Source organism: Chiloscyllium plagiosum, unplaced genomic scaffold, assembly GCF_037043375.1.
Source record: "Chiloscyllium plagiosum isolate Xiang-an unplaced genomic scaffold, Cpla_swu_hap1 HiC_scaffold_29, whole genome shotgun sequence".
Classification (NCBI taxonomy): domain Eukaryota; kingdom Metazoa; phylum Chordata; class Chondrichthyes; order Orectolobiformes; family Hemiscylliidae; genus Chiloscyllium; species Chiloscyllium plagiosum.
In genome coordinates this window covers 18441167-18457714 of record NW_028270167.1, presented here as the reverse complement: position 1 = coordinate 18457714, position 16548 = coordinate 18441167, and the positions used below count along the sequence as shown (strand labels likewise).

The 16548-nt window shown below is 36.7% G+C and overlaps 1 protein-coding gene across 1 annotated transcript in view; it reads left to right on the top strand.

Annotated features, from left to right (window-relative positions):
- The window catches only part of LOC122540548 (A disintegrin and metalloproteinase with thrombospondin motifs 15-like), a 48844-nt gene extending 36334 nt beyond the window's left edge, over positions 1–12510 (top strand). The window contains exons 6-9 of the mRNA XM_087976397.1: positions 822–999; positions 5565–5740; positions 8608–8783; positions 10239–12510. Coding sequence (XP_087832523.1) covers positions 822–999; positions 5565–5740; positions 8608–8783; positions 10239–11025 — 1317 coding nt within the window. The 3' untranslated portion in view covers positions 11026–12510. The remainder of the gene's footprint in view (positions 1–821; positions 1000–5564; positions 5741–8607; positions 8784–10238) is intronic.
- Positions 12511–16548: the final 4038 nt, after the last annotated feature.

The following is a 16548-nucleotide window of genomic DNA, read 5'->3' as shown; positions in this document are numbered from 1 at the left end:
AGATAGCGGTTCAAAAGGGTTTATTCAACTCATTTCTAGGAATAAAGGAACACATTTTCAGCTCTGATCTCCAGCATCTGCAGACCTCACTTTCTCCTTAAATGTAGTCTAGGCATACAGTCTGCAAAACAATATACTCGTCAAAACAAACTTCTCGGAAATGATAGGGCATTTTGTTTCTTGATGACTAATTGAACAGTTTATTTGTTTGAATAAACTAGATGGCATATCTTTTTAAAGTTTGGTGAATGTTTAGTTGACAACACTTTGAAATAAATAATGAGAAGGTTAAGTAAGCTCCCACAGCAAATAAAACTTGAAAACATATACTACAAACTCACGGTTGCTGGTGTGATTCTGAAACTCGGGGGTCAAAGTCCCTAATGAATAAACATGTCCCACAATTAAACAATAATAGGCCATGGAAACCATGTTTCTAAATTAGTGTTCAATATGGAAGTATTGACTTTGACATGCTGCAGTTGGCTGGAGGGACTGGTCATTATTTCTTGGAATTGGGTTCCTATCAAAGAAAGGCAGAATGGTCAGCCCTGAGAATCTCATTTCAGTAATATTAGATGTCTATTAATCTAGAATATAAATGTATGAAAATAATCAGTAATTGATCACAGCATCATAAATCTTTTGGCATTCACATTTGGCATTAGGAAGACCAATCAACTCCACTTTAAAATGGATAAAGGAAAGCTTACTTACATCTGGGTTTCATTTAAAGTTAATAATTGTGTCATTCTGTATTATTTTGTAATATTGACATCAGTTTTACAATTTGTGGGACTAAAATGAAGGTCTTATTCCAGGTCGATGGCAGATGGGGAAAGTGGGGACCTTATGGAACGTGTTCACGCACGTGTGGAGGTGGTGTGCAGCTTGCCAAGAGGGAATGTAACAAACCAGTACCTGCCAATGGTGGAAGATATTGTGAGGGAATCCGTGTCAAGTACCGTTCCTGTAATTTGGAACCATGCCCCGACAACGGTAAGACATTTATTAAAGACATATTGCACTGCTATTTAATCTAGCTTTTAATAACTTGAGATTTTTCATTTAATGTTAGCAGATGATTGTTATTCAGTTGTATACATTCTATAATACTCGGGTTTTGGGAATATAGGACATTTTTGCTTGGTTTCCTGGTTTCCTTGTTCTTCCTTTAGATCAAAGCCAATTTCCCTACCCATTCTGAAATGACAATGACAATTTTTCAGGTGACAGGATGGTTTAATAGACTGGACAAAAATAAAATGTTCTTTCAACATTCAGGCTATGTCCATGTTGATAGCAGAAATTCTTCGATGACTGGAAAGTCCAAAAGGTTTCAACATTAATTTTCAGTTGATAGGAACTAATATTGTGAAGCTGTTCATAATTTAATATCATTTGGCAATCTCACTAGTGAGGCCCCAAGGATAGCAAGGCCTAGGGAAATTCATACTGATGAAATACATGGCACTGATTTGAAGTTTGAGTTAAGATGCATGGCGAGAGCCAAGTAGAAAGCTTTCATTTGTAAATGGCTTTTAAGAAGTGCTTGATACTGATACAGCTTTAAATGTGAAGCAGTTAATGCTTCAGTTGTGAAAGAAAATGAAAAGAATAATCTCTTCAAGATGCTTAAGAGTAAGGTCTGAGAAGCCTTGCAACATAGTCCTGATAGTCATATTCATGTTAAGTATAAATTAATGCACAGCTGAAAACCTATTTAAAGATTATAATTTATTAAAGAGGTTTGAGTAATGTAAATAATTTAGTTTTTTTTCCCCATTGCTCTCAGTAACTTATTATTAGTTTCACTAACTTTTACTTTATCATAGTTGATAGTTGTCTTGAGGCTGATGACTAATTTGCCACCAGAAATGTTTCTTTTTCGAAAGTTACTGATAAGCCAAGGCCAAATATTTAACAACAAAAGACAAAATCCTATCCTTCCATGGGATGCCTGCAGTATGTCTGCCAAGAAGACCCTCTAGGTAGGGAAGAAAAGCAAATTAATTCATACAAGTGGTAGTTCGATCTGAAAGAGTATTTAAATGAATTAATGTCTTACTCATCTGAATTGATATCAATGGACAATATCATAGTGCCCCCATTTACCTACTTTGAATATTAACAGTGCTTTTCAGGCACTTTTCTGAAAGGTGACAATGATGAAGAGTGAACAGAGTAAGCATGTTCTTAAAAGCTCTTTTTTAAAATTTCTGTAATTCATTTAGCCTAATGTCTGACAAAAAGAGCTTGACAATTATATTCTAAATCCTTCAGAGATGCTGACATTAGTTTTGTGCATTTGACTTGATGCTCAAATGATATGGAATGTGGCACATACCCCCAGTTCAGAAGAATTTGTTTGGATGAGTTGCCATAAATGTTTGTTAACATGGTAATTATGATTACAAAATTGTAAAGTTTATTCTCAGATCACCTTAAAGGTGTAAATTCTGGCTGGATGACTATATGGTGCAAGCCAATATGGCATCATTCCTGAAACACAGAATAGAATAAAGTCTTTGCATCAGGTTTGTGGAGTGTTAGGATCTCGAACTGTCTGACGTTTTGTATCCGACTTCCTCAAAAGGTTCCCTTTTTGGTTTAATTTTCCAGAAGACGGCATATGACTTTAGATATTTTGTGCAAGGGTCTTATACAGATGTCAGATAAAGATAGTTCATAGTAGATTTATTTTCCTTCAGTGGATGAAAAGAAAATAAGTCCTGGATGGTAGGTAGTTTGGGGAGCGATGTTTCCTTCTTTTGAATATATTAATTCACAGGCACAAAATGAATCATTTTCACTCATGGGAAATGAATCTATTTGTGGGTCTAATCTTGAAGGACCAGTACATTCTCAAATAAAAAGAAAATATTGGAGAATTTCTGCAGATCCAGCACCATTTGTGAAGAGAGAAACAGTTAATATTTTGGGGTCTAGTATGACTTCTTCAGTGTTTTACTGTTTTTGTATCAGATCCCCAGTATCTGTAGTATTTTGCTTCATTTTAGTAAATTCGCAACATTGTTGTGATAAATGCAATCATTTTATGTTCCATATTAATAACACAGTAATTGTGTTTGGGATATCTACGTCTTCTGTAAAAATAATATAACAAATTATTGAAGAGAATGCTTTTATTGTGTATATGTGTGCATATAACACTCAAACCATCTTTCTTATAAAACTGAAATTGACTACATGGAAATATCCATTGAAAACAATTGATTCAGCCCCAGTAATTTCCAGTTAGCCATACAACACTCGGTCTGTTCTGCTTATTAAAGTAGCAAACACGTATTTGCCAACTATATTTCCTACTAAAACACAGCAGCTTTGATTTATTTTAACTATGGTTGTTTGCTTTCAATTGCAACTTCTTATGACACTAGCTGGGAGTAGTTTCCTATCCTTACAAGGTAAAGAAGTTGGTTTCACAGATATGGAAAGTAATGACCATGTTCTAGTACAGACATAGCCACGTTGCAGCTATCATTCTGATATTAGTGCTGATAGCATGACTGCCATAATTCTTGATTGCATTTAATCAGAACACCATACGATTTGGGAGCAGAAGTAAGCCATTCAGCCCATCACGTCTGCTCCACCATTCATGGCTCATCTGACAATCCTCAACTTCACTTTCCTGCTTTTTCACCATAAGCCATGATTCCCTTCCTGACCAAAAATCTGTCTATTGATAAGAGGATCTAAAGTGTTCACTGTATTCCACCTGTGATCTACCAAGTGCCTTGATTAGGTTAAGTAAGACCTCCCTGTTTTTTATGTTGTATTTCTTTTGGATTAAAGACTAACATTCCATTTGCCTTCCCTGTTACCTTCTGAACTCATGTGCGAGCCCATTTTGTGATTTTTGCAGAAGGACTCCCAAATATCCCTGTGCTGTATCTTTCTGTAGTCTCAGTCCATTTAAAGGATAATCAGTTCCTCTGTTCGTTTTGCCAAACTGTATAATGTCACATTTTCCCACATTATATTGATCTGAGAAGTTTTGTCCACCTGCTTAACCTGTTCCTCTGTATTTTGCATCGTCCTCACTACCTGCCTTCTCATTTTTTTTTGGGTCATCCAAACTTAGCTAAAGTACATTCAATTTCCTCATCCAAGAAACAAATGCATTTTGTAAATAATTGTAGTTCTGGAACTAATCACTGTGACATTCCACTAGTTTCAGTTTGCTAATTGAAATATGTCCCTCTTATCTGACTTCTTTAGCTATCTCATGTTAAAAATATGACTCCCATACAGTAGATTCTTTATTAAGTCGCATAAAATGGGATACCTTACCAAATGCATTTTGGAAATCTAAATATTTTATAATCACAGCTTCCCCTTTATCTATCCTGCTAGTGACCTTAAAGAATCCTAATACATTTGTCAGACATGATTTTCCCTTAATACAGCCATGCTGACTTTGTTTGACTGTACAGTATGTTGTTTTGCTAAACATTGTGTTGTCACATCATTTATAATAGATACTAACATTTTCCCAATGATGATTTGAACAAAGAGACCTTGGAGTGCAGGTTCATAGCTCCTTGAAAGTAGAGTTGCAGGTAGATAAGATAATGAAGAAGGTGTTTGGTACGCTTTCCTTTATTGGTCAGAGTCTTGAGTACAGGAGTTGGGAGATCATGTTGCCGCTGTACAGGATATTGGTTAGGCTACTTTTGGAATATTGTATGCAATTCTGGTCTCCTTCCTACTGGAAGGATGTTGTGAAACTTAAAAGGGTTCAAAAATGATTTACAAGCATGTTGCCAGGGTTGGAGGATTTGAGCTATAGGGAGAGGTTGAATAGGCTGAGGCTGTTATCCCAGAATGTCGGAGACTGAAGGGTGACCTTGTGGAAGTTTATAAAATCATGAGGGGTATGGATAGAATAAATAGACAAAGTCTTTTCCCTGGGATGGAGGAGTCCAGAACTAGAGGACAGAGGTATAGGGTGAGAGGGGAAAGATATAAAAGAGACCTAAGGGACAATGTTTTCATGCAGAGGGTGGTACATGTATGGAATGAGCTGCCAGAGGAAGCGATGGAGGCTGCTACAATTGCAACATTTAAAAGGCATCTGGATGGGTATATGAATAGGAAGGTTGCTGGGTCGGGTGCTGGCAAGGGGGACTAGAGTAGGTTGGAATATCTGGTCATCATGGATGAGTTGGACCAAAGGGTTCCATGCTATGCATCTCTATGACTCTATGATTATGACAATTGATAGGTCAGTTTGCTTATAGTTCTTTCCTTTATCTCCCTCCTTTTCTGAATAAGGTTGCTATGTTGCCAATTTTCAAGGATGCTGGAGTCTCTGTGAGAGCACTTTGAACATAACGCTAGTGTGTACATGTGGACTAATAGCAACATTTGTTTTGCATGCCCCAGCCCTTGCTCTTCCATCATGACAAAACTTCATAATCTTTCTGAATATATAGATTTTCAGTTATAGGAAGATAAAATATGATTGCATTACAGTTGTGTTTATTGCTTTGTGACTGTTTATTTACGATTGTGTTTGTCATGTACTTGAATCACAGGAAAAAGTTTCAGAGAGGAGCAATGTGAATCATTCAATGGATATAATGTCAATACAAACAGACTTGCACCATCTGTTGTTTGGGTTCCTAAATATTCGGGGGTATCACCGAAAGACAAATGCAAACTTGTTTGCAGAGCAAATGGTACTGGATACTTCTACGTTCTTGCACCCAAGGTGAGCGCACGGAATATTTTATACTACATATTCAAATGCCAACTGTCTAATCTTTGACCTTTTGTTTACCACTGTCTTTCAGTAGCTACTGGTTTACTCAATCAAACCTTTCGTCTATCTTTAATGCTCTCGACTCCAAACAAAAACTATTGTTCTCTCTCACCATCCCTCTTGGTATCACCCACATCTCCCTTCCTATAGTACAGGGAGATGGATGTGAAAGAATATGGTTTAGCTATCCACCAGCAGATCTGGCTCAACTACACAAAGTACACCCAAATAAACTATCACCACGTGGATGAATCCAAAACAACAAGCACTTGTTCTAAGATAGCTGCGAACAAAAAATGAATCTAGAAGCACTTTAAGAGAATATTGGAACTGAATGCCATAAACAGTGCTTGAAATGAGATAACATTGATTGATTTAAAGTGAGGCCTGATTCATACATGAGGGAAAAGGGAATAATAGGAAATGGGGCAGGATCAGTATCTGTGCTTAGACTGGGAGGAGGATCATAAGGAGTACACATACAAGCCCTGGATTTGAATACTTTGTGTCAATTTTTTATATAATTCTATATAAGTGCCTCAACCAATTCTATCAGATCTATAAATTCCTCAATATAACCATCTCTGTGTTCATCCTGGAACAGGAATAGGCCCATTCTTCCATTTGATCCCTTATCAAAAATTTCATTTTTCCCACAGTTGAAGTAACCTTCAAAACACCACATCTCCCAGCTGTTCAATTTTCTGCTGGCTTCACCTACTTCCTTTAAATTCACTTCGATTTCAAGCCCCTGGCTTTAGCTGCAAATCGATGCGAATGCGTCTAATTCTACCCTGTGGACCAACTAACAGGAAGCTGTACTTTGGTCAAGAAAGTGAGCTTTTTTTTAATCCCTGTGGAAAGATGCCTAGCCTAACATTTTGTAGGGAGCTTACAAATACAACACATAAGGCTGGCAGGTGGAGATATTAGGAAAGAAGTCTTGGCATTTAATTAATAAACCTTTTCTTACCTAGCATGATGCCAAAGCTGCCATTGAAGTGGATCAGGTTTTAAAACCTGATCTTCATTTTAATTGATTTAGGAAGAACTTTTACTCTATGTCAAATTAGAGTACATAGTTAAAGTATGTACTCTAGTTTTACTCGATTTTCATTGCAAGTCTGGGACTGAATAGATCTATTTTTAAATATTCTCTTTGCAATCTTTGATATGATGGTATCAAATAATATTGATTGCAAAGCTCATTATCTTAAACCAAAAATCTCTTTATACAGTGCTCAGGCAAGTTGAGTCCAGCTTATGTTATTGTTTGCCTGTAACATCAATGTGTCATAAAATCAGGGTGATTATTTTTCAGTTATGTATATATTTATGAAGTGCTGTTTTATAGACTGGATGAGATGCCAGAAAAAATTATTTTCCATTGCTTACCAAAGTAGATTCACAGGATGTGAGCTTTATTGGCAAGAAGAGCAGTTACTGTATATCGATAATTGTCCTTAAATAGCTATTTTTGTCCTTTGTGAAATCCAGGTAAGAGTCAATTTGATTGATGTAGATATGGACTCACATACAGATCAAACTAGGTAAAGGCAGCACCTTTTCTTCCCTAAAGAACATCAGGGAAATAGATGGATTTTCATGACCACTTGGTAGTTTCATGATCACTAATACTGACAGTGGCATCACAGTAATGTTACCAGGCTGGTATTTCAGAGGCCCAGCTTAATGTTCTTGTGACATGAATTCTAACTTCACAATGGCAGCTGGAATGGACTACAAGACTGAATTAGCAATCATAGAATGGTCAGATTGTTGTGAAAACCCACCTGATTCACATATGGCTTTCAATGGAGAAAATCTATTGCCCTTTTCTTGTTTAACCAATGTGACTGCAGTCACTCAGCAATGTGATTGTCTGTTAGTTACTCACTGAAATAGCCTAGCTATTAAAAATATATATCTTTATTGAATTGAATTACAATTCCACATCAGTCAAGGTGGGATTTGAACTCATCTCTCTAGATCATTCATATAAGCCTCTGGATTACTTGTCTGGTAACATAATCTTTCTGGCATGAATTTACGCTGTAAGGTCAGAAAAGCATTACCATAAGTATCCCCAGCTCCACAAACTAAACTTTAAAATGTACCCAAGAAGGTGGATTTTAAATCAGGATTGTGTGGGGTGGGAGTTGGGGTTTGTGGGAGGATTTGGTGGGGTTATTGTCTGGTTTTATTTTTATTAGTTTTATTTAAAGAATCCATTGAATGCATTAAAACGTTCCTAGAACCATGGCCTGGAGGTTGCTTTGGCTCTCCAAAGAACTCCAATGGGTTTAGTCCTTCTTCCACCTTATATAAAGTGCACGAGCTATGTTTAGATATCCCATCAGTGAAAAGGAGAGCAACCTGAGACAGCTACACTCATAAAATGTAGTAGCTGCCTCAAGAAAAAAGAACATACAAGTTAGATCCTTTCCACATCCCTTTAACATTCCCCCATCTCCCCAAACCTCCCCACACCTCCCCTCCTCTGACCCAGGTTCCAGATCTGGAGCTTCAGAACGTGCACCTCCACTGTTATTTTTGTAAAATTGTGGAGATCCTCTCCACCTTTACAAGAGCTCCTGCCTATCTATGCTTCATGGTCCCTCTTTAACATAATGTCTATATTGTTAATGCATCATAAAACTACTTTCGTAGTTGTAGACAACAGTCAAAGGGGAAATTAATTCAAACATCGAGCAAAATAAGAATGAATACATGACCACTTGCCAAGCATAAAAAATTAGAAACCTGTTTGAGATGTTAGTGGACTTGTTACTGACAATGGCCTTCTCAACTTGCAGGTGGTCGATGGAACTCCATGTACACCAGATACATCAGCAGTATGTGTCCAAGGCAAGTGTATAAAAGCTGGGTGTGATGGAAGGCTTGGCTCCAAGAAGAAGTTTGATAAATGCGGAGTATGTGGAGGTGATCACAAAAGCTGCAAGAAAGTTTCTGGTCTTTTCACCAAACCCATGTATGTTGTTCTCTCTTCTCTACATTTTAACTTAATTTTTTTTTCACTGAAATATTATTACCATTAATTGGGATTTCACAGTGGCATAAAATATTAAATTTCAGAAGATCTATAATACACAAGGGATATACACATGAATAATACACAAAGAATTATGCAGTCTTAACTTTCATAGGATGCTCATTAATCCATTGGAAAATCTCCAGAAAGTTAAGTGTGGTTGAATATAAAATTGAAAAACAAAAATTAAATTCATGATATAATTTTAAGCTATTGTATGTGGAGAGTCAAACATTGGCTTAAAACATATGTGGCTATGATGTAAAATATTATAACACCAATGTGTAGCTCCATCTGAGTGGAGGCTAAGTGCTCAAGTGAGTCAAAGGAAAGTACAGAAGGCACTATCCCTCAGCAATCAATACACAATTTAGCAGCCATGTCAGTACATAATTTAAAGACCTTTGATTATCTTGTCTATTTGATCTAGCAAGAAGTATTAAGTGTCACAAGGAGTAAAGCTTATTGGAAAGGAAATAAAGTTTTAGAAATTTGCATCTTAAATCAAATCAATGTGCATCAATTTTGAAAAAAAGCTCCAATTGCTGAGATCTCGGCTGGAGTAATTTTTTCAAGATCTTTTATAATGAGACCAACTGTAAAGGTGGGCATTCATGGATTTCCAATTAATTGTGTCTTGCTGGGGATGAGGAGACTGAACCTCAACAGTATTGTCTCTGGAGGCTGTAGTATCACTGACAAAAACTCCTGGATTTCCACATTTAATTGCAAGTGTGCAGCCATGAAAGGTTGTTCATAGTTTCAAGGGAAAAATGAAGTTGAACTCGAATAACTTTGTCATCATTGTTATCACAAACTCCAGCTATTACATAAAGCAAACTTTGAGGGAAATTAGACTTAATAGTTTTGATTCTCTTTCTACTACTAGAAGTTCTATTTCCTCTCCCTGTTGTTGAGAACTCATTTGCTTCTTTTGGAGTACTTAATATTGAAGGGTGCCCTTGTTGGTAGTGGGTCAATTAAATAATACTGTCAGAAATAGGTAGAGCTTCCTTCCCCTCTTTCCATTTACCATCTATTGAACAAATCGCAAGCACAGCAATATATTTAACTTTGTGGCTTTCTGCTATTATTCAATAGTCATACTATTTGAAAATGACAATGAGAATTTAATCATTTGTTTAAAGATTTCACACTAAAATTTTAACAGTCCTTCCATCTATACAGATGGAAGTTGCCACCTTTTAGGAGTAGAGAAACGTTAAGAAATATTTTTGAAAGAGTGAAGAGAGGTATAAAGTGTAAGATATTTAGAAAATACCTTTGTGTAGATCATCGAGAGAGTAAGAGAGATGAAATGGAGGGGAAGGGTGCTTACTAAATATTTTAACTGAACTTACTTAGTATAAACTAAAAGTTGTTTCCATTCTGCAGACACGGATATAACTATATTGTGACGATACCAGTTGGAGCCACCAGCATCGATGTCAAGCAAAGAGGATACAGAGGCATGACTAATGATGACAACTATTTGGCAGTTAAAAATGAGCATGGCAAATATATACTGAATGGTCATTACATTGTTTCTGCAGTGGAGCGAGACATTGTAATAAAGGGAAGCTTGTTGAGGTATAGTGGAACAGCAACATCTGTTGAAAGCCTTCAAGCTTTTCGACCCATCCAGGAACCATTGGTCATTGAAGTACTATCAGTTGGAAAAATGACTCCTCCTCGTATTCGCTATTCCTTCTATCTACCAAAGGACAATAAAGAAGATAAATCTTCGCATAATTCCAACAAAAAAGACACAAAAGGAATCTTGCTGAACAATGACAGTTTGAGCAAATTAAATAAAATTGATACACGACAATCAGATTATAAACAAATAAGTTATAAATGGGTGGTGAGAACATGGTCTCAGTGTTCCGTTTCATGTGGAAATGGATTGCAACATAGATCTGTTGAGTGTGAAGACAATCATGGTAAAATAGCATTTGATTGTGATACCACCCAGAAACCTGAAGTCATACGGCAGTGTGGAGATCCTTGTCCAGTGTGGGAGATTGGCGGATGGTCACCATGCTCAAAGAGTTGTGGCAAAGGCTTCAAGAGGCGCATCATCAAATGTAAAGCTGAAACTGGGCATGCTTTGCCCAGAGAACACTGCAGTATAAGGAAGAAGCCACAAGAACTAGATTTTTGTATGATGAGACCCTGTTGAGAGTCATTAGTGGGCATTAATTCAGATAGAGTAGCCTTTAGAAATGGCCAGTGGCCATTGGTTTCCACCAACGTTTAGTGACAGTTATGACTGTTACATCTGAATCCAAATGGAATATTGAGAAAAAGAACGACTATACATTGGGAAAAATGGAGACCTGTGCTGCATAATTGTGAATGAAATTACCTGAAAGTTACATGTTGAAGTCTACCTCTGAAATTTGTAAGTTGATATTAAACTTTTTCGGTGGCTTCATTGACCATGTAAGGAGTGATGACTGCTTATTGAATACTTAAACAATGCAGTTTGTCACCAATTTGAAGCAGTCAAAAATTTTAATGGCTTGATGATCTTTTATTTACCATTGAGCACAAAATACTACAGGGACCAATGTAGGTACAGCTGCAATATAATGCAGGGATAAATGGCCTAATGTGATATATATTGATGATGCAATGAGAAAAGAGGGTGACCATCCTTCACTTCAGAGATGTGGAAGTTAGTTTATTTGTAAACGGGCAATCTTAAGTGCTACTTTATGAAATATATTAGATAGATAACCTGTTCGTTGTGAAACGTATTAGAATATTTTACCCAGTAATACTATCGTATGACTTGTGGAGTGACGTTTACTCAAGTTTAACTGGTGTCATCAGTTATGAAGTGTTACATTCCAACAAAACTGTATTTATGAAAGAAAAGTTAGAACATTAGGCTCGTGGTACAGTTCTGTATAAATGTAAACACTTTTGGATGTTTCCAAAACATGAGCGTTACAGTGTTGGTAGCTGAGCCTGTTTGTAAAATGATCTTTTCCAAATATCTCTTAGTAAACTACCATGTTTTATATGTAATAATTTATTCTGAGAGGAACAATATTCCATGGTGCATAGATCATTTTCTGTATGCTGGTAACATTATTTATTGTGTGTACTGGGTTCCAAATGCATCAATGCAAGACCAAACAGACAACTTAATTATTATTTTGTGGTAGGATTGTAAGTATGGTGCTATTTGTTTTGTTCACCTTTGCACATTTTATAACCTTGCCTGTAACCATTTGTGATAATTTTGGAAAACTTTCAGTTACAAAAAAAAAGAAACGTGGAACTGTTTCATCTTCCCCTTTACAACAATAAGAAAAACTGAATTATTAACTATTGTGAATGGGTTTCTAAAATGCAAGGCCACTTCATATCAATGGTTTGTTTTACTTCCCGCTTTGTATTGTGTCAGTGCTTCTTTTTAAAAAAAACAACCACATCATATATGCCAAACTCTGTAATCCTTTCACTTGCATTTTGGTTGGGAGGGATTGCAGTTACTGTTCTTCCATCTAAAAGATGGTTCATATGTTAGTGGGATTTATTTTACACTTTTGCATTTTTAAATTGCAGAAGGCATAAATACCGTTTGTTGGCTGTTATGTATACCATGTATACATTTGTTCAATTGTGCACAAATAAAATTGTAAATATCTATGAATTGGTAGTCCTGTTTGTTGAATGAAATTATGGCAAAGGCAGTAGTTCAAATGAAGTTGCACAAGGAGAATAATAGTCAGTTATGATATTGGCTGGTAGTTAAAGTGACTGAAGCTGATATCTTGTGGATGTCTTCACAAACCAATAGCAAAGACACTTGTTTCCAATATCTCTAATGGTAATAAATATCAGCAAAAAAAAAACCCTTCAGAACACATAAATCTGCTAATGAATAACACAATATTCATTGGAAAGATTAATAAGAGTGATTGAACAATTCAGATGACACTTACAAACAACATAACTTCACTCTCACTCTGTGATTAATGTCTTCCAAATTCTACCACAAATATAAATCCTACATTTTCTGTATATTCTGTGTGAATTCCAGTCAATGTTTCTTGAATGTTACATCAAAACAAAGGGTGATAGAAGCTTAGGACTCTCTTTTGCCAACAGCAAGTAATGTTAGATTAATTGTTAATTTTAAATCTGAGACATATAGGTATTCTGATCACTTAATCTGCACTATCAACACCCTTTTTCCCCCAGCACTCCGTCAGTCCCCCATCATTGCATAATTGCTACACCTTCTACACTTCATATTAGTTCTTGAGTCTTGAAACGTTAGCTTATTCTTTTTTCCATGGATGCTGCCTGACCTGCTGTGAACTCCAGCATCTGTACTAAGTTTCTCCTTCTGATAGATATTTGTTAATCAAAATCATTAAAAGATATGGAGCAAAGGTGGGTTTATGAAGTTGCATCACAAATCAACCATTGATTAGCAGAACTGGGTTTCGAGGCTATGTACTTAAAAGTTAAAATGAATGGACCCTATTACAAAATGAAAAGTGAACCAAAAAAAGAAAGACCTACATGTATCCAGTGCTTTCCATGACCAGCAGATGATATGATCCTTTCCTGCCAATGAAATACTTCTGTCATTACCGTTATAGGAAATATAGCAACTAATTTGCACAAAGCAAGCGTTCACAGATAGCAATGTGGTAATGACGAGATCATCTGTTTTTCTGATGTGAACAAGTGATAAATATTGGCCAAGACACTGCTAATTTCCTGCACCTCTTCAAAATAGTGCCACACAATTGTTCACATATACCCAAGCAGGCAGACAGGATCTCAGTTTAATATCTTATCAAAAAAGTAGCACTTTTGATAACTGCCTGCCCCCTCAGTGCTGCAATAGACGGTCAATTTTGATTTTTGTGCTCAGGCTCTGGAGATAGATTTGAACTCAGAACCTTGTTTCTTTAAGGCAAAAGTACTACCAACTAAGCCCTAGCCAACAAGCCAACTGTTCTGCCACAGTTAGTGTAAAACTCAGATCTAAGATAATTTTATGCTGGTTTCTAAGATTTGTGAGATTGCATGCACATGTAATACGAAAAGTTTTCTTTGTTACTTGGCCATTTGACTTAAATCCTTTTACAATATTTGCTGCATACAGTTTAATTATATATACATATAATATATTCAATTACCTAATTTTTTCGCATGTTCTTCCCTTTTCTAAAGGTGTTGACTATTATTGGCATATTGGTCCACTAGCTCTAGCAATCCTTTGGTACCTTATCATACTAACCCTTCCATGCTTGCTTATCTTTATGATGAACAAGTTTTTCATATGATTATGGCTTAGCATTCCCAATCTATTCAACTAAATGATCAGGTTTCACATAGTTCCTTTAAACCCGCACCAATTAAAGTGCTGGTATCTTGGAAGAATTTAGATATGGATAAAGGTGCTGCAGAATTAATATTATTGAAAACAAATAAAAAAGTACTTTGTATGCCACATTACTGATAATTACCAGTGTTCTCATAACATCTTATGATAATTTAATATAATTTCCAAAGAAAATATACAGCAAACCAAATCTTGAACAGATTGTAATTCTTGCTTCAGAATGGATCAGGGAAAGAGGGGGATAAAACATGCAGAAACTGTTTGGGAGTGATATCTTTCACTGGTCAATTTCTTCCATTGCATTGTTGTTTAATGCTATGTCTGGAATCAGATAAAACTTTTAAAAGGAATTCAAGATGAGACTGAAACTTATTTTAACTAAAGCACACACATTTTACTGAAATAAGACTAAAAAAAAATGACTTAGAGCTTGAACTTTATGCATTGGTTCTTGCCATCCCAGAAACAAATGGTAGCCTGTAAAATCCTCTTGTTGGCAAGTGTGAGGTTGCGAATATTTTAACACCCACTAATGGGAACTCATCATACCTGACACACAGAAACTCTAACAGCTATTCAGGTCAATTTGAAAGCCTGAAAACTGCTCTTTTTTGCTTTGGCTCAAGGTTAGCCATATACAGATCTGATGCAGCCTTGAAGGGATGATGGCCACTCGGATGGTAATTAATTTCCAGCAAAATGTCAAAAAACCAGCAGGTATCAGGGATGTGAGCAATTGAAGGGACCTCCATTTTTTGACGACTCCAAGCGAGGCTGTTAGCAGAAAACTTGTCATGAGGCAAGTCCAACATGTTTGGAGGAAAGAGGCAGTCCGTGCATTTCCAGCTGCCCTCAGAATGTTGAAAGGGATGGTCAAAACTCTGGAGCCAATTGACTTTTCTCCACTCAAGCAGCTTCACTTGCCTCTTTAACCTCAGAAGTGTCAGGGAACTCATACTTCAGAAAGGCAAATTATTTTCTCCAATATTAACATATTTTTTCCACATAAAGGATTCTGTTAGTCTGCAAAAAAAACAACAGTTTTTTTAAATGGAGAGGGCATTTTCGTTTCTCATATAACACCAAATACAAAATATAAGGAATGGGTCATAAAGGTGACATGCCTGAACATTGCCTTCTATTCCTTCACTGGAAAGAATTATACATAGCTAATGTCCTTTAAGAGTAACAGGCAGAGGGCCGTCATTTCAGAACATTCAAAGGAAGTAGAGATCTTACATAGAGTAGGCAGTGAGATGGGTCAGTCTGTAGCAGAGGCCCAATTGTAGTAACAAACCAAAACCGGATAATCCCGGAGAAACTCAGCAGGTCTGGCTGCCCTTGTAGAGAGAGACAGAGTTAGTGTTTTGATCCAGTGACATTTCTTCAGAACTGAAAATAGCTGGTAAAGAGTGGTATTTATAATGATGATGGGGTGGGAGAGCAGTGAATAGACTACATAAAGACAGAACCGAGAGAGAAAGACAAAAGGAATAGGCAAACAAAGATTGCTGATGATAAATCGAGAGAGAGAGAGAGAGAGAGAAAGATAAGTGCTGTAGGGTGACAATGAGACATGTAAATGATTGGAAATGGGTTTGCTCTGCTGCGGGCAACCCAAACAAAACAGTACCTAATGGTGTGTGGGGAGAATAACAAGCATAAAGGAGAGTGTTCACTTGATGAAATTGTTAACCTCAATGTTGAGTCTTGAAGATATCTAGGAGGAAGATGAGGTGTTGTTCCTCCAGCGTGTGTTCATGCTCCACACAATTGTAGGTAAGCTGGCAACGAACAATGAGGGCAGGGCAAGGCTCATTATTCTTAGTTTAATTTACATTCGATTAGTGTTAGTTCGTTGATGGGAAAATGCCACAGTGCACAGAAATAAATAAGCTCTTTCGTGTCAGAGCATAAGACGTGTCTTGGAGGAGAGGGTCAGTTATGCTGATGACTCCCTGGAAATTTCCAACATTGACATCATAATCACTATTCTAGACTCTTAGTTGGTCAACCACCAAAAGGACCTAATCAATAGGAACTGATCAACTAGTTGACTGGTTAAGTTCTCCAGTGGGAATAAGGACTGAGATAGAAGAGAGGGAGTGTTTGTTTCTATAAAGCTGGAAATGAAACATCAGCTGCAGGGCTCTAAAAAGACACCTTTCAGGAAGCTTAGACATCAGCAGAGCAAATGATTTGGGAATATTGTTCCCACATGATAGCTGTGGTGATTGCTTTCATGCATGTGGTTAAGATGATGAGTGAGCTGGGAAGGTCCATTTATGAACAGTTGTAGCACATCACATGAAGTTTCTCATGATCTGC